At 31.0% G+C, this 19,561-nt stretch overlaps 1 protein-coding gene across 2 annotated transcripts in view; it reads right to left on the reverse strand.

The window, feature by feature from the left end:
- Positions 1-19,561, reverse strand: part of COL11A1 (collagen type XI alpha 1 chain) — a 218,411-nt gene that overhangs the window by 35,345 nt on the left and 163,505 nt on the right. For both annotated transcript variants that reach the window (XM_031651327.1, XM_031651330.1), the window contains 9 exons: positions 15,847-15,900; positions 15,233-15,340; positions 10,348-10,401; positions 8,845-8,898; positions 7,627-7,680; positions 3,001-3,054; positions 2,050-2,157; positions 1,698-1,751; positions 988-1,041 (listed from right to left, as the gene is read on the reverse strand). In XM_031651327.1, coding sequence (XP_031507187.1) covers positions 988-1,041; positions 1,698-1,751; positions 2,050-2,157; positions 3,001-3,054; positions 7,627-7,680; positions 8,845-8,898; positions 10,348-10,401; positions 15,233-15,340; positions 15,847-15,900 — 594 coding nt within the window. The remainder of the gene's footprint in view (positions 1-987; positions 1,042-1,697; positions 1,752-2,049; positions 2,158-3,000; positions 3,055-7,626; positions 7,681-8,844; positions 8,899-10,347; positions 10,402-15,232; positions 15,341-15,846; positions 15,901-19,561) is intronic.

Raw genomic sequence — 19,561 nt, forward strand, 5'->3', positions numbered from 1 at the left:
TCCCCACCCAAATCTCATCTTGAATTGTAGTTCCTATAATCCCCATGTATCGTGAGAGGGACCCAGTGGGAGGCAATTGAGTGATGGGGGTGGTTACTCAAATGGTGTTCTTGTGATAGTGAGTGAGTTCTCACAAGATCTGATGGTTTAATAAGTGGTTTTTCACCCTTCACTTGGCACTCCTCTCTCCTACTGCCTTGTGAAAAAGGACATGCTTGCTTCACCTTCCACCATATTGTAAGTTTCCTGAGGCCTTCTCAGCCATGCAGAATTGTGAGTCAATTAAACCTCTCTGCTTTATAAATTACTCATTCTTGTGTACTTCACAGGAGCATGAGAATGGACTAATATACAGGCTGAGATATGACCCACAAGTCTTATCTATGCAGAATAAGCCTGTATCTGTGATAGCAAAGCATCTAGTGGGAGTGGCCCCAGAGACAAAATTGTGTTGAGGGACCATTGTCTTTGATTTCTAAAGTGAGTGCCCTCCCTTACTTTCACCCTAAATAACTATATGTGTCCAAAGTACCCTCGTGTATCATTCATAAGTTTTTTTTAAAAAGGCCTATACTATGTTGAGAGTTCATTTAGGTTCACAATTAAAATAATTAATGCTAATGATGGGATAATAACTTTGTTAATGATGAGATAACTTTTCTTTTAGTATTATTGTGTTTTTAATTTTTTAACACAATGGATAACTGAATTTGATATAGTGATATTATATATGATACTAATCATATCATTAGTATGATATGATTACATTTTTCATTATAAAGACTGTTTATTAATTTACATCAAATAAGAAACACTCCATGTAAGATTGACTTTTAACTGGAATTCAAAAATTTTTTTGATAATTCTTTCAGAAAAGTGCATATACAGAGAGCTATGTTTTTCAAAGGCTGATTACTTCTGATTGTCTCATTAAAATGCCTTGAAACTATGTAAAGACTTAAAAAAAAAAATAGTGTATTTACTCACCGGTTGGCCAGGATCTCCATCTTCACCCTTGTCACCACCAACACCATCTTGACCCTATAAGAGGAAATAAAATATGAAGCAAGATGTATCTCAGTATCAATAAACCACACTACTTATCAGGAAAAAGGTATGTTAGGCCACCCCTTGAGAAAAATTATCAGATGGACAACTAAAATCACTATATTCTTTTATCCTTTTTAAAAAAGATTGTGGTACCTCTCACTCTCCCTACAAAATTTTGTAAAACTGCTACTATTAATATATCAAATTTAAAATCCAGCATGCTCTTTATATAAGGAAGAAAGAAGATGTCATTAGTATACAATGCCAGTGAATTCTTTCACCATGAACAAATATGGTATAGTTTGAAATAGGATTTATATTATAGAATAGAAACAGAAAACAAAGATCCTGTAACTTTGAAATAACAATAATGATACTACTCAGATAATTTGTTTTTACAACCCATCAAAGACTAGGAACCTAATCCAACTGTTGCACCTACGTTGCACGAAGAGCTTAATCACTCAATGTTGGTGAAACAGTCTCCAACTATATGGATTTTCCTGCATTTGCAATTACTTTTTATGTTTTCTTTTTCTTTCTGTTTTTGGGAGTTCACTTGGTAATTAGATTTTTTCTTTATTAACAATACAGAAACTGGAAACATTCCCACCAAAATAATTTCTTAATTTTTCCCTGATACTTACTGCAGGGCCAGGTTCCCCAGGAGGACCAGGATCTCCAGGAAAACCAACAGGGCCCTAGAATGACGTTTTGAAAGAAAAAGAAATAAATGAAAAATAAATTTTTATAAAGTTATGACATTCTGGAGGTTAAGAGGTTAAAATCATGGCAAAACCTGCTGAGAATATTTCTCTTCTCCCGCCAAAAATATTCTGAAGAATTAATTCAATTGAGAATGCTTATGAATATATGAAATGATGAAAAGTCAGATTTACCAACTACGGTCCAGAGCCTCAGGATTTCTAATTTTTCTAAGAAAAGCTCCAAGGTGAGTTTGGCATAAATGCCACATTAGAGGGGATTAAACTCACTTACCGGGTTACCCTTAGGGCCATCATCACCTGGTGGCCCCTTGGCACCAGGAGGTCCAGCAGCTCCAGGTGGACCAGCTTCTCCTTTCTCTCCTCTTTCTCCTTTGGGACCCTATGCAATGTTTTTTTTTTTTTTTTTTTTTTAAGAAAAAAAAAAAAGAAGGAAAGAAGAGTTATCTTACAAATTTTGCATAAAAGTTTATTAATCTTGGCACATTGGGCCAGATAATTTTTTTTTTTTAAGACAGAGTCTCACTTTGTCGCCAGGTTGGAGTGTAGTGGCACAATCTGAGCTCACTGCAACCTCTGCCTCCCGAGTTCAAGAGATTCTCCTGCCTCAACCTCCCTAGTAGCTGGGACTACAGGCATGTGCTACCATGCCCAGCTAATTTTTGTACTTTTTAGTAGAGACGGGGTTTCACCATGTTGGGCCAGACAATTTTTGCTGTGGAGATCTGTTCTCTGCCCTTTAAGAAGTCCAGTGGTATCCCTGGCCTTTACTAACTGGGTACCAACCCTCCACGTTTGAAGACCAAAAGTGTCTCCAGATATTGTCAAATATTTCCTGGTGGGCAAATTTACTCCTGGTTTAAGCTAATTAGAATAATATAGTCCTAATACGATTGATACATGTTTATTTAAGGCAGCAGGACTTTTTTGCTTATTCCTTTTATGGACAGTTCATCAAAGGGAATGTATACAGTAAACAGCCCATAGTTTTAATGTTCTAACTTCAGCAAATATGATCTTTTTTTCAATTTGTTTATGAATCCACATATGCAGAGGACATCCAAAGTTATTAAGCAAGGTTTTATATTTGTGATTATCCCTAACGGGTTGGAAAGGGAAAGTAAAAAGTTGAATCACAGCTAAGAGTTAAGTTACATGTTTGTAATGCTGTAAAAGAAATTCTCATACCAAAAATACACTGTGTTAGCAATAACACAGTACTTACGCCTACGCCTGCTTCCCCAGGAGGTCCTGGGTTTCCTGCTTCTCCAGGTTCACCCTATATAGAGAAGATGAAATTAGTATTAGAATACAGACATGATATTCTACATTTGTAAAATTCAAATGTTATCATATAATTTTAGATTGGCCTTTTTATATATTATTTAAAAGGCATTGAAAAACTTTAATAACAGAAATAACTTTTTCTATTAGTGACTCCAGTGCTTTTATTTCTCAGGTAAGTAGGCAGAAATACATAGGCTTGATGCTATAGTTCTCACTGGTTAGTTAATAGTCAGCATATTAATCCAGATTACCACAAAACCATCACCAGACATGCATGTTTCCTAAAATATTATGTATTTGCACTGTGTCAATATTCAAATTACAATCAAGTTTATTGAGTGAACAATTTCAAATTGTTTGCTAAAATACAAATTTATTTCTCTTAACTACAACAAATTAACAGATGACTTGATGGTACATATGTTGATATTTTATAGGATTTGTTTAGTAGGAATCTAAAGAACTTAGAGGAAAGACAATAATTATAATATATGTAAAGGTTCTTAGACATTAATTAAAACTGCTCCATTTGAGTATACACATAAATGTGATAGCCTTTATTATCTCCCTGTTTAGATATGAATGGCTTTTTTTCTAGCCCAGTGGACTAATAAATAAATCTCTTTAACTAGTAGGTTTTACCTATGAAAGTCTGTTGCTAATGCCTCATACTTTAAAATGCACAAAAAATATAACATCTTGTTCAAGTAATCATTTAAGTAAAACAGTACATTCATTTACCATGTTTCCACTCAAAATTAGTCACACTAGTGGTCTTCGCAATTGTGAGGTGGTAATTGTTCTTTTAAATTGAAAAAGAAGTGAGGCCTATATTTCCCTTACTTTTTAACTCTAATATTTCCAATATTCCTGACACAAATCCACTGTTCTTAAGTAAATGTGTCATATTACATACAAACACAATTTCAGGGCAGAGACTATTTTTGTGTACATAGTTTCTTACTCTGAGAACATACACATATTTTAAATTCTTAAATTGCCCACTTAATGGTGGAGATATCAAGTACTTTTCAAGAGTTTATTATTAGTAGTGTGATGTGTACATTACTTCATCTCTCAAGATGAACAGCAAATACTTCCAGAATTTTTGGATAAATCTTACAAGAAAAATATTGCATTTATATTATTTATAAAGACAGGTATCATTCATCTATCTCAGTATAATGGAATGATATGTTAGTGATATTTCCAAGAGCTAATATTCATATCTTAAAAATGAAGCAAGTACTTTGGCATTGAAATCAATTGTAAAATGTCCATATTAAAATATTTATTTAGAAATATGATAAATCTATTGAGCATGTACATTGTACATGTCATTTTTCATATAAATAGAAAAAAATCCTAAAATTCACATGAACTCACAAAAAGAGCCTTATTGACAAAGCAATCTTAAGCAAAAAGAACAAAACTGGAGGCATCACACTGCATATTTACAGCAAACTAATCTTTGACAAAGTTGACAAAAACAAAAAGGAAAAGATCCTGTTTTCAATAAATGGTGCTGAGAAATCTGATTTGCCTTAAGCAGAATTAAACTAGACTCCTATCTCTTACCATATACAAAAACCAACTGAAGAAGGATTCAAGAATTTAAACATAAGACCTGAAACTATAAAAATACTAAAATAAAACATAGGCAAAACTCTTCTGCACATTGGTCTAGGCAAATAATTCATGACTTAAGACCTCAAAAGCACAGGCAAAAGAAACCCCCAAACTAGACAAATGAGATTTAATTAAACTAAAAACCTTCCACACAGCAAAAGAAATAACCAAAACGTTTTCTTATGTACCACATTAATTCACGGTAACATCACAGAAAGTTAGAACTACAGAAGAAATAGTTGAAATATTTTTAGTAACCCTCTGTAAGTTTTGTTGTTCTCTTTTCATTCTTATCAACTATAAAGTTAAATTTATGGATATTGTGAAAAGATTATTTTCTTTTTATTAAATGAGTGAAATGATATGCAGTGAAAAGATAGGTTTAAATAATCTTAGAATTTAAGTATGTGCTTTCTAGTGATAAATGCTTGAGGTGATAAAAAAATTAAAACATTAGAAAAATTTAAAAAGTATGAGCTTTTTACTACAAAGTCTCTTCATTTTAAGAAAAATATATTAATATTCATTTGTCCAAAATATAAGAAAACTACCATTTTGGATGTTAGATCCAAGTGTGCACATTGTAAAATGACAATTAGTTAAAATGAAATTTATAATTTAACTAAAATGTTTTATTTAAAATATTTTAAGGAAGGTGGAACAAAATCACAAGTCAATAAACCATGGCAATAAGACTAATATTATATAAATTAAGTCTATATATCTAGTATCGCAATGCTACACACCATTCTGAAGAATAATATTTAATATAAGTTTTATGATAGAGCACTGGTATATGAAGGAGATGTTAGGTTATGAAGTCATCATTACTTATTGTGTAACTATTTACCTCATTACATAACACAGGTATTTAGGTACATATCCTTTTAGAAAAAACAACAAATTACTCTGTATGTACAAAGTTATAAAATATGTATAAACCTTAAGAAAATATCCTGACATATTTCCAAGTATTGACAAAATTACTGAAGTGCCAAAGCTACTTATAGCAATTATACAGTACATGAAGAACAGGTTAAATATATTTAAACAAAATGCAACATGACTAAAATATACTTTTTTTATTCTTCATTGTCAGTGACTGGAAATAAATTTTTCAATATAGAAATGGGTATACATTCAGCCAGAATCAAAGCTGATGTTAGAAATTTGTAATCTATTAGAAATTATATTATCCTTGATTAAAAAACAACAACAAAAAAACGAAGGTTAGAATTCTGCTTCTATCCTGTTCTCTGTCACATTAAAAAAATGCAAAAGAAAGGAGCAAAATTAAAACTGTTTTTTATTGTAACACATTTTGACTCGGATTGATTCAAAACGATTCAGATTGACTGAATTATTCTCATAAGAGTCAAAGTTGGCAAAGTATTACTATAATATACATAGGCTTTAAATTAAATGGAAACAATGTGGAAGGAAGTTTCTCAGAACTCTAAACATCTGGCATTCATGCCTATTTTCAAGAGTATCACTGAAATAATGACAGCTTTCCCTCTGCATTCAAAATCTTTAGGAAACAAGTCAGTAAAAGCTAGTAATCCTAGAGACTAGCTCCCACAACAATTGAGTCAGCATTAGAGCCGAAAGGAGATGATGCAAAGAGAAGAGGAAAAGGTGTGTGCCTTGGGGTCTTTTGTCTACCATGATGATATCCTCAGAGACCAGTAGTCTCCCATAGGAACCTGAGCACCATGAAAAATGTTTTCTAGGACAACTGAATGGAATAAAAAATGTGTTTTCAATTTCAACACCAACTACCGGAACAGTTTCAACACACAACTTTAAATATAAGAATATTAAAAAAAGGCAGTCAATCAAAGAATGCAGTAAGAATTAGATAATGAGTTAAAAATTATCTTAATCAAATAACATTGATTATAATTAAAATACTAGAATACAAGCGTTGAGCTGAAGTAAACATCAAAATATAGTAACATAATCTAATCATATTATATTTTTTCTGAGAATTAAATGCTTTAATTAAAAGAAATCAATTTAAGTATAATATAAAATATATGAAAAAACTTGAGACCAAGAAGGGAATCATTTTTAAGAATAGGGTAAGTCTACACTACGGATATCCTTTAATAACTAGCAAATTAAGGAAATCTTTAGTGTTTTCACTGCATAATATGTGATGTTATAAATATAATTCTTTCCTTTCTGAAAATGGGTAGTTTATTTTTTAAAACAAGCAAATACCAATAATTTTCTTGAAAATTCTATTAACAAGTGAGCATGAATGCTTAAACAAGAAATCAATGGATCATTTTGACATTTTTATAAAAGGAAGAGCAGATTTTTTAAACAAAATCATGTTCACAAGAAAAAAAAAAAAAGCTATTCTGAGCCCAGATATTGTGGCTCATGCCAACTATTTTGAAAAGTGACAAAGATAGGTCAGAGTATTAGTAATGAAAATATAACTCAAAATGTAACAAAATGAATGATTAATTCCTTTGCTGTTTGAAAGATTCCTTTTTCCCTTTAAGTCAGTTACATCAACCAATCTCTTCTATTTTGAGTACTGAGTATGACTAGACATTCGTGGACTGCAGTGTATCCTAGCTTAGTCACCTTCTAAGGAAAAACTTTGATGAAATTACAGGAATCCTCTAGGGCTCAGCTTTCTCAGCTTATAAATGTAGATAATAATGACACCATAATTATGAGGTTCCTGCTTAGATTAAAGAAAATAATATCTGTACTCATTCAATATAATAACTGGCAATCAAAATATATTTCAAAATCATGTTAACTTTAGTTTTTGAAACTACTAGATGATATGTGAATCATATAACTATGTAAAAGGCTTAGAAACACTCATACTAGAAGCACTTAAACTACTACCCAATATTATTAAAGTTCTTAATTAATGCTGTTTCAAACTGTGTGTCACTAATAGATTTACCTTTTCTCCAACACCACCAACTGAACCAACAGATCCTGGGGGTCCTTGTGGTCCCTGCAGTGTAGAAAAAGGAATGCAATTATCCATATTCTTATTAAAATAATGCATTTGTAAACATGTATCTAGTTGTTCTCAAAAAAGAGAGAAATAGATGCATGAGTATTCTTAGTCATTTAAAGAATGAGACTAAATGATACTTAATAGAGTTGTCAAATTTGCTGGATAGCAAATAATTTAATATATTACACTGATTTTCAAATTCACTATAATTTTGAAGATAAAGCAGGAGACTTTCACACTCTGGTTCATTCCTGAAGCATAATTTCAATCTCTTTGCCAACAGAATAGTTAGATTGGTTTTAGGCAGTGATTTCGTAGTGAATCAAAATTATGATCCTGGTTAAGAATTACATAATCCAGGCAAGAAACAAACCCCTTATAACATCTTTTAGCTTTTAAATTACCTAAGAAGAATTAAAATCTACAAACTCTTTTAGTTCCTCCATTTCTAGTCTATTTTTTTTCTCAGTTCTGGCCTGCCAGAATTTAAAGCAGGTATTAAAGAAGAATGAAGAAAATGAAGACCAGAGACATGAAGAAAACATAGATTTCATTGTGAAAAGTTGGCCAGAAGGAAAAATACTGTCAAAGTCATAGATCCGTTAATGGTAACAGTAAGATAAATATGGCATTATATTTCAAAATCTTATAACACTAAAATAATTTTTAAGCTTGGAAAATATCATCTTTATACAATTAAAACATTTTACATGATAAAGGGTGCATGTGCTGCTGTAACGTTATATAGACTGAAAATACAAAATGCAAAGCTTTTAGATGAAAGGCAGTGTTAACAAGGGCATAAGAGTTATCATATGCAAGGCACAGTTTAAGTATGTTGGTTTGAATATGGTATTATAATTACCATGATGTGGTAATTATAATATACACAACATTATAACATTTCACAGTCACAGTAAATATATATTGAATGGAAAATGTGTACCTATGTTATATTTACCATGATTTGGTCACTATAAATTCCATTTATTGTGTTACATAATGAAGTGGAGTGAATAGGTGACCCTTGAGTTCTTAACCACTTAATATTAAACAATAGTGTGATTATCTGCATTATAACTCACAGAGAGCACCTGCTATAAAATAACAATATCTATATAACTTCAAAGTAATTAACATATATTTCAGAGTTCTTACGTCAGCTCCATTGGGACCCTGAGGGCCTCTTGGGCCTGGAGGACCAGGTGGACCCTATAAGAGAGAAATATTGAGGTTTACAAAGACCAAATTCAAATGTGTTTCCAACATTTTCATATTATGACTAAAAAACTAAAAGAAGTTTAAGCCTGTAAAAACTATAGTTAGTGAAGCATATCAGGGTTATAAGTCATCCCTGATGGATACAACATCATGTTAGCAAATGAGCCTTTACACATAGCTATGAGGAAATCAGGATTTCAGGAGAAATAATTTGATTAGAAAATGGGTCAAGAAAGTCTATTGCTACTGTCTGGTATAATATGTTCACAATATAATTAGATATATTTCATTCTAGAATATGTTACAACATAAAGAGAATGTAAAGTTGGAAAAAGAAATGGTGCTTGAGTAGATTTAGAATGCATTAACTCAATAGAAGTATTTTTTGTGGATACGTATTTTTAGCTTTTTCTATGTCAACTCCTAGGTTCTATATGCTAGAATTAGAAATAAGAATAATTATTTAATTTCATTGTAAAACAAAGATTCTTTCTCCAGACAGTGCAGTCAAATTAACTTGGAACACTTTATATAAAATACTGATGACAGAACCTCCTACCTCAAGGTTGTGATTGAAATAGTCTATAGCAAGTGTGTTTCACTGCACATTAGTGCATTTCACAGGACATTAGTATTTTTAAAAGATTTCAGTTTATTCTAATGCCATGGTTGAAAAGCTTTTCTGTTATTATCTATTACTATGTAATCAGGAATAATATATCAATGATTCACAGAACCATGGTAACCATATCTGGAAAGTATCTGATACCGCTTGGAACTATTAACCAGTTATTTGAATCAGCAAAGTTTTTTTAGGCATTTCTTATATCTAATTTTATTAATGATGATACAGATCATTTCAAAGAATATAATAGATTTGAGTGTAATTCCTAAGGAGAATAAAACCTAACAGACAAGTGTTAAAATTTCAAAATGTGTATTCTGAAGGAAGTGAAAACTGGGGGCAATGTTGAAGGAAAGGGACACTTAAGACATGCAGTCATCACATTTCATTATGGATTTCAATTACCTTTGCTAATTATTTTCTTATCTAAGGTAGTGTTACATAAACAATTATATGCATTTCAAATTTTCAATTCAGGTCTTAGAGAGCCAGAATCAATAAATGCAAATAATTATAAGTCACAGCATTCTAATTAAGACATAATTGCTTATTAAGAATTTATTTCAAAGTACAGTTAATTTTTGATTCTGTATAAATTGCTAATTATCTAAATCTTGAGTGAATATCACCTATTCTTTACCTGCTCCAAATAAAAATCCTGAGCTACAGACTAAGAAATAACTAAAGCATGGCAGTTGTTTACATACACCTCAATAATATATACATAGTAATGAAAGAACACATAATAATTTACAAAGCAGTGACTGCCATACATCTGACACATACCCATCAAACATCAAAAAATAAAAACTTACCATGGGACCAACATCCCCATTTTCACCTTTTTCACCAGGTGGGCCTGGCAGACCCTAAGAAAATATAATAGAAAAATAATAAAAATCACTCAAGTATTTAAAAAGACACGTTTGATCAATTTCTAAGATAAAATCAAGTATAAAGTTCAATAAGTACATGGAAATGAAGATTCAGATACTAACATCTGTTAAAATACCTACTATACGAGTGTTGACCACATGTAATAAAATCTTACACCTACATTTACAAATAACATTTATTTTTTGTATAATATTATATTGTTTATTTTTAGTTACAATAACTAAATATATAATTTGATCTGGGAATTTATGAATGCCCAACCATTTGCTCAGTCCTGTACAAATAATATACAGAACTTCTCTGGTACAGATTTCTGGAAACTCTTGGCCCAAAATATTTTAGAACACGAGGTTTTTATAGTTAGGTACCAGTTTGGTAAAATAAATATTCTAATATATTTCAAAGGTTATAAATATCTTCTGAATTCTTGAAACTGTTAATTCAATTTCTGAATCTCACAAATCATTGAGCTCATGAAACCTACTATATTATACTTTTAAAAACTCTTTCGGGTCGGGAGCGGTGGCTCACGCCTGTAATCCCAGCATGTTGGGAGGCTGAGGCGGGCGGATCACGAGGTCAGGAGATTGAGACCATCCTGGCTAACACCAGTGAAACCCCATCTCGACTAAAAATACAGGAAAAAAAAAAAAAATAGCCGGGCGTAGTGTCAGGCACCTGTAGTCCCAGCTACTAGGGAGGATGAGACAGGAGAATGCTGTGAACCCGGGAGGCAGAACTTGCAGTGAGCCGAGATTGTGCCACTGCACTCCAGCCTGGGCGACAGGACAAAAAAAAAAAAAAAAAAAAATATTTCAAATCTATTTCCATTGTATTCAATTGCACTGTAACTGCTATTTAGGAGAAGCTCTGTGTTATGGTATAAAGGAAGACAGAAAGATTGCACTCAAATTTCTATTTCTTTATGGAAAAATCTATCTATTTCTTTATGGAAAAATTATTCTACTTCTTGACTACTTACTTGATCATTCCAAGAATTATTCCAAAAAAGAATTATTCCATGAAGATTATTTTTATTTCCTCTTTCATGTCACAACAATACTTGGTAAGTACATCAATTTTACATTTATAAATTTTCTTATGTCACTTTTGTGTATATTTACAGTCATGAACTACTTTGGGGCACGCATTCATCAGTGATCTTTTAGGTGTCAACTGTTTAGGAACTAGCAGAGGAGCAATCAAAAATTAAAATGTTTGTTGAATGAATGAATTCTAAGAAAATAACCTAACAAGGATAGCTACATTCAATAAAATATTTCTTGCTAATAGTAACTATGATAGTAAAAATTCTGTCATTCCAGAAGTTTAATCTTAGAAAAAAGAACTAAAGAAATTCAATTATATAAAGTAGTGGAATGTTATGTGACTATTAATGTGATACTAATACTCTAAACATGAATAATATATACAGTAAATAAAAAATAAAAATGAATATGGATGGTATAACTTTAACTGTAAAATATGTATCTAGAATAGGCATGCTAATTATCAGAAATAGCAAACATAGTAATCATTTCTAATATTGTAGGATTATGGATTTTTTTCATTTTTTAATGTTTTAAGAGTATAATTATATATTAATACATCTCACATATGCAATACATAATTTTTAATGTTTATATAATAATATTTTAGGTGTAATCTATTTTAGACAAAAAAATATAAACCATGTAAAAGTTCTAAATAACTGCTAGTACTTTAGTGATATTACTGACTTCTTGACACTGCACTGCAATTGCTGAATATTATTTGACTATGAGCTACTGTGAAAAATACATTTTACTTAATGCTCCCTAACCATGCACATGTAAAGTAGCTGAAACATGAGTTTCAAAAAGCAGTACTTAGCCTTTTGCGCACAGATGATAGCCTTTGATATTTTCATTCTATTTTACTTTATTCTGTTCTATTTAATTTTTTAATGTTGGTAATGTACAAAATTGTTTTTATAACCTACTATATCCACGTGATTTTCAGTTTTTAAAGAGGGTACTTTACTGGATGTATTTATATATTTGTTTAATTGTGGCATATATTCATTTTTATAAAGAAATCTTAGTTACGAATTTGTAACAAAAAATATGTACCAGAATTTCATTTATTTTTTCTCAAATGTCAGTAAGATGTCTAAGAAAAGAGACTGCTATATGTACTCCCCAAACTGTTACTATCATCTGATGATTGTTTCTAGAATTATAAGTGAAGTTTCTCGAAGAAAAAGACAGGTAGTATTTCTCAGATCCTATTGACCTAAAAATTACTTGTAGGTGATTGCAAAAAATTTTAGGTTCTAAGTCAGTCTATTTCAGAAATTCAAATTCTTAATTTGATGAAACACATAAACTTAAATTCTTAAACATGCATGCATATTTTAACACAGTTGAAATAAATATTTCACTTTAACACCATTTTCTTAAATAGTACATACCACAACTTAAACATAATTAAGTTTCCAAAAACACAATAAATTAAAAATCACATTCCTTATTTTCTATCCTGGTTTTCACACCCTTTAGGATAGGGTTCATCTAATTTAGTATCCCCAAATTAAAAGGTATGTCAATATTAGTTCACAGTTTTATTTTTATTACAAACTCAGTTGTACATTTTCATCTTTTTAATGCATATAATTATTCCAATTAATTCAATAAAAATATCACAATAGAAAAAAAATTATTTCTTTTTAATTAAGTTAGATCATAGTTTATATTGATTAAGACAGAAAATTATCATTATTACAATCAGTGGAGACATAATGAGTCAAAATCTCTTGTTGCATGGAACTAAACACGCTGAAAGGCACTCTAGGGTTAATCAGTTCTCATGAAATGTCCTACCTTTCTCCAAGGAGGTAATTTATGCATAGAGAGTTTCTGTTTCAAGGTCTGTCAATTTAAAATCATTGCCACTTAAATGATGAGTCGAAAATGAAGTTAGACCAAGAACGCACACTCTCTCTCCCTCCATATATATGTATGTGTGTATATCCTTCATATGCAGATGATAGTAAACATCAAATTGAAAAATCCAGACATTTAATCTGAATGTTAGGTTATTTTATGTCTATTATAATTGCTAATATCTATTCTGCCATGAAGACTCAATTAAAGGAGGCAGATGCAATTGTGAACATGTTAATTACATTAGCATCATCCAATTTCCTGATTTAAAGAAGTAGCTGTGGGAAAATATAATCACAATTGTAATGAATTGATTTCTTGAGTCACCCTCATCAAAAAGCACATTTCTTACTTTGTGGAAATGAAGATGATAATTGTATTGAATATTTTATAAATATAATCTACAAGACACCTTCTTTAATCATGAGAACTGTTTCTAAATTACCGTTTTATAAGATTCAGACTAATTAGTCAAATGCAAAAAAAGAAAATAAATATCCATTGGCAATCTAATTTTAATGTCCTGCTGTTTTCAAATACGTGTGCTTCTTACACATATTGATATGTGGTACTTATCACTGTTTATGTATAATTGTCTAACAAGTATAACTGAGTTAAACATGACAAGTATGAAAGTAAAATTTTTTCACTTTCCAAGTTTAAAAAGAATTATTTTGACCTTAAAATAAAATGAGACAATTAAAAAATCATGTTATCTGATAAATATCCATTGAGTGTTTTAACAGTAATAGTTCATTATACTGTGTTTATAATGTAATTTGTGTAATTATGCATATAATAAGCTATCTAATATCAAAAAACAGTAATTGTATAATTATATTTATAAAAATAAAGATATAAACTGTTTATATAAATTCAATTTACATATACTTTTCTACAACTTCACAAATTTCTAGGTTCAGTGAACTAGATGACTTAATTTACCATTTCTAATACTAATAATATACCATAAGTTATCCTCATGAGGTTCCTCAATATCATTTAAGACAAAATGTTACAACCTTTGCGTGGATCACTAGGAAGAGATAGAATAAGCAAGAGGAAGAAAAAAGCTCAATGCCTCCAAAGTTCGTAGGAAGCAGTGAACATCACGTGCAAAGTAAAAAACAACCTAGAATAGAAGATGTCCGCTCTGGAACATTTTGTCTAAGAGTCCAATTGTAAGATATATTTGAACAGAATTCTCTCAGCCTTTAGTGTTCTACAATTTAATACTTCTTTTCCTGGATATGCTTCATAAAGTTTAAATTATAATTTTAAAATAATAATAATTTATCTTAAATGATCGACTGTTAATTTGTTTACCTATTATTGTTTAACATGTGCTGTTGGCAGTTGCTATTGGCAGGATCCCATTTCTTTGAGAAATGCTTCTAATTTTTTTTAGCCATCTTGAAAGTAAGAGTCATAGGTCGAATTTCTCCAGGGATCCATCCCTGTCTCCCTAGGAATTTGTGTGCCTCCTATTGCTATCAGTCTGAAATACTAACTTATCTTCTTATGAGTCGTATGAAAGAACCCTAATACCTTACTTTTAAGTATCAGACTTAGGTAAAGCTGTAGTTCATTTTCCAAACAAAATAGGAGTGAAGAAAGGAGGTGTAATAATTAAAGTGGGGCTAAAAATACTCCAGAATTAGGAACCAGCCCTGATACACGTTCAGGAGAATTAATCAAACATGATAACAAGGATTTCAAGTTCAGTTACACATTTAAATAAAATAATCTTTATGAATAAACATTATTCTCAAGTTCTTATGTAGAACAAAGAAAAAAAATATTTTGTTTTACATCCATCAGAAAGCCTGGTGAGAAGTAGGTAGAAATGATGGAGTAAACAATGACAGGGGCATCTTACCTGAAGACCTATTGGACCAGGAGGTCCAGGGAAGCCTCTGGCACCCTCATCACCTTTTTGCCCAAACATCCCCTGCTGTCCTCTAGGACCTGGTTCACCATCACCTCCCTAGAGAAGAGAAAGAAAAATTGTCCCAAACTAGAAAAAAATCATTATTATATGGGTCATTACAAAAAATGTGACCATTTCCAATTTAACCAAAGCAGATGTATTTAAGAATAACCAAGTAAAAAGTAGACTAAATTCCCATTATCTGCTTCAATATGTTATTGTTTGTTTTGCTTGCTTGCTTTGCTTCTGGATTATGACTGATTTTGATTTGATCCTGTATACCAAGAGAAGCAAAAGCTGTCTCATAATGGAAATAATTTTCTGAATTATTACATATTAAGGAATTCTCAACAAATTATTACTTATTTTCAAATGAAGTTACAATATGTTTTGTTTCTAAGAATCAGCTTGGCTAGCTATATTTGATCATTTAAATTCGATTTAATGTGAAACATACAAACAAAACTTATTACCCCAAAAAATTGACTGGTTATGGGACAGTATATAAATTTAACCAGGGAGCTGTAAGGATTTAGATTTATGGAACAATGTGGAATACTTACAGCAATTCCAGGGGCACCAACTGGTCCTTGAAGACCTGGGGGACCAGGAGGACCCTGCAGTGAGATAAAAATAAGTAATTTATAAAGTGAAGCCAGAAGAGCCTCAGCTATATGAAACAGAACATTTAGCCTACCAAGATCAAATATTTCTGCACTCCTTTGGAAAAAAAAGAAGCATCGCATAGAACTCTTTTGCATTTAGTGCAATCATTATTTATTTTACTTCTTGATACTCAAACTTTCACATTTGAAATCAATTTTAAGTTGACATATATTGAAAGCACTCTTATCTGTAATATTCAAGATAGATTTCTATGCTAACAGAAATCAAGTTGTAAGATTCACATTTGAAAATTTTCAAAGTATCAGATTTCTTTAATGAGATAAATATGATTAGGAAAGAGTTCATGAAAAATTTGTATACTATCTTCTGAGTAAACATGAGAATTCTGAAGGTTCTATACAGATAGAATGTAGTGATATATGAAAATTTGGAATTTTCACATATGCATACACATGTAAACTAATTGTTACATATTAAGTACACCAGGACCTCTTATTTTGAGCAGTAGTTTTCAAAAGGCATTATGAGTCTTACATGCGTAGCTATTTCTTCAGTGTCGCATTTTCTTACATTAGTAACTGGTCAGGTAATAGAAAAAGCTCAGGCATTAAAGAAATAAAAGTATCATTGAACTGTTTTGTTCTGTATCATAACTACTACTTGTGGGGAAACTATTAAAGCAAGATTCTGAAAATCTGGTTCATGGGCCACTGGGAGTTCTTCATATCCTTTTAGGATTCTGCTAGTTCATAACTCTTCTCATAACAACAGTAAGGCATTATTTGTCCTTTATACTATATAGACTTTTACATTAATGATGTAAAAATCTGTGGTGAATAAAATTGCTGGTAACTCAGTGCTAATCATGTTGGTAGCTACCATTTGTAAAAGTATTAATTGCGTTTTATCATGATATACTCTCAGTCAACATAAAAATGGCTGTTCCGCCCAAGAATGTTATGGATGTAATTGTATTGATGAGGCTTTGGTAGTTATCAATATTATTACATATTGACCTTGAATATGTGTCTTTTCATATTTGTTTGACAAATTGAAGACATACATAAATTATTTTTGCCTCATACTGCAGTACAGTGTTTGTCTCAAAGGAAAAAAAAAAAAACACTTGGATTATAGTTTGAAATGCCGGCGGAACTTTTACATGGAACACTAAATTTTACATGGAGCACTATTTTTACTTGAAAGAGCAGCTGACAGAAAAACTATGATTATTTATAATCACAGTTATAAATAATAAATGTGATTATAATCAGTTATAAATAATAACTGCGATTATAAATAATAAGTATGATTTTGGCAGATGTTATTCAATATAAAGGAAGCCTTGGATTTCAAAGAAAACAACTGACAGTATTGACCATCAATAACATTTAAACTTTAAAACAAAAATTAGAATTTTGGAAATCTTTCATCTGCCATTGCAGGCTTTACATCTTCCCAATCTGAAAGTATTTTCCTATGATATTGATATTGCATAAAGAATTGTGTCAATACTTTGAGGATCGTACCCAGGAAACTAATAATTTCCAAATTATCAATGAAGGGTATTACAAAATTATGTATGAAACATAGTCATCAATGTGCAAGATAGAGCAGTGGAATATAAAGTAATAGCACAAAAAGTTCACTGTTTTTGTTTCAAATTCTGTTTTGCAATTGACCTTTAAGAAAAACTACCACTTATAAAATTCCTATGTAAAATCAAAGAATATTCAAAATTACCTGAAAAGTTACTGAAAATGCTCCTCCCTTTTATAACTACATAATTTATGTGAGCCTAGATTTTCTTCATGCTTTCAACCAAAACATGTCACCACAGGCTGAACTAGATATGAGAATATAGCTTCTTCTATTAAGCTAGACAAAAAAAATGTAACAATGCTACTCTTGGGACTATATATTTTTATTTGGAAAAATATAGCTTTTTTATTAAAAGTGCTTTGGGCTTCTTATTCTTAATTTTAAATAAATCAATCACTAAATATTTTAAATATATCAGTTTTCATTCATATTATAGTAACCCATATAAACAAAAGCTTTTTGGGCTCCTCAAAAACCTTTCAGAGTATGCAAAGGGCCTGAGGAAAACTATTTGAGATTTGCTGGCCCAAATAATGGTCATTCAGTCATTTTAGCATAGCTTTTAAGGAGTAAATAAAACTTTTAAAAATGTGGCTTCTGTCAAGTGTATAAGGTAGTCTAATTAAATCAATAGTATTTATTTATCATTAAGAAATCTAAATGGAATCTAAAGTAATTTACTGCTATCATTTGCATATGGTTTGTCCCCACTGAACCTCATGTTGAAATCTAATTCCCAATGTTGAAGGTAGAGTCTAATGGGAGGGGTTTGGGTTCTTAAGGTGGATCCATAAGGAATAGCTGCATAGTGATTGAGTTCTTGCTCTAGGGAGATTGAATTGGTACTTGAAGGAATGAATTAGTTCCCATGAAAGAGGGTTGTTTTAAAGTCAGTATTCCTGAGGGGTTTGGTCTGTCTTTGTTCAGGCCTGCTTCCCCTTTTAAGTTCTCTGCCATGTTTTGACACAGTACAAAAGCCTGCTCACCATAAGCCAACCAGATGCCAGCCCCAGGCTTCTTTGTACAACCTGCTGAACTGTAAGCCAAATAACCTTATTTTACTTTTAAATTATCCAGCCTTGGGTATTCCTTTATAGCAACACAAAACAGACTAAGGCAGACACCAAAATACATTTTGTAAATTTACAGTCAATACTAACTGCACCAAACATATGCAGCCGGTTTTCTGTACACAATTTCTTGTCATAATTTTACAGTACGGATCCAGAGTATCAGTGCTATCACCTATTTGTTGATGTTTTGTTATACTGCATATAAAAATGAATCCAGAGCCTATTATGCATTAAATACTACATTTATTACTGCAAGATTTTTCTCTTTTAATTCTAGAGTTTTCTTTTTAGTTAGAAAAATTCGTCTCATAGGATTTCAGTAACTCTTCAGTTTGGGATTCAATCAATTCTAATAAAAACTTCTTTCAGTTATGTATTAACGTAGGCAGTAATTCCAACCCTAAAAGCATCAGACTGATGGATCACAAAATGGAACCAGACTGGTCTGTTAGAATAAAATTGCTGGTGATAATGTATAAACTTCTATACTAGGTGAAAAAAAAATACTTGAAGGACGTATCTCTGTACTCTCCCAATTTATGTTTCTATTGGAGAGCAAATATATGAACACTTAAAGGGGGAAAAAAGTGAAAATAAAGAACTTAGAAAATAATGTCCACAGATATTCTTTAGAAAGTATAAATTAGTAAGGAAGTGCTGAAGCACGTGACAGTATCATCATCCAATATAGTTCATTTAAGAAGTAGGAACATGTTTAAATACATACTTTAAAGAGAATGTAAACTGGTAATGACCAAAGAAAAACATCATAAAGACAAGAGTGAACATACCATTTGAATGAGCAACCAAAATTATTTTGAAGTTTTATGATTTAAAGGAAAAATTTTAAAATAAGTGCTTCTAATATATTGGAATGAGCTACCAATTTGTATACATGTAAAACATAATAATGCTATTAATTTTGGTAAATATATGTATATATAATTTCTCATAATCTTACAAAAAAGACTATTTC

This window comes from Papio anubis, chromosome 1 (assembly GCF_008728515.1).
Source record: "Papio anubis isolate 15944 chromosome 1, Panubis1.0, whole genome shotgun sequence".
NCBI lineage: Eukaryota > Metazoa > Chordata > Mammalia > Primates > Cercopithecidae > Papio > Papio anubis.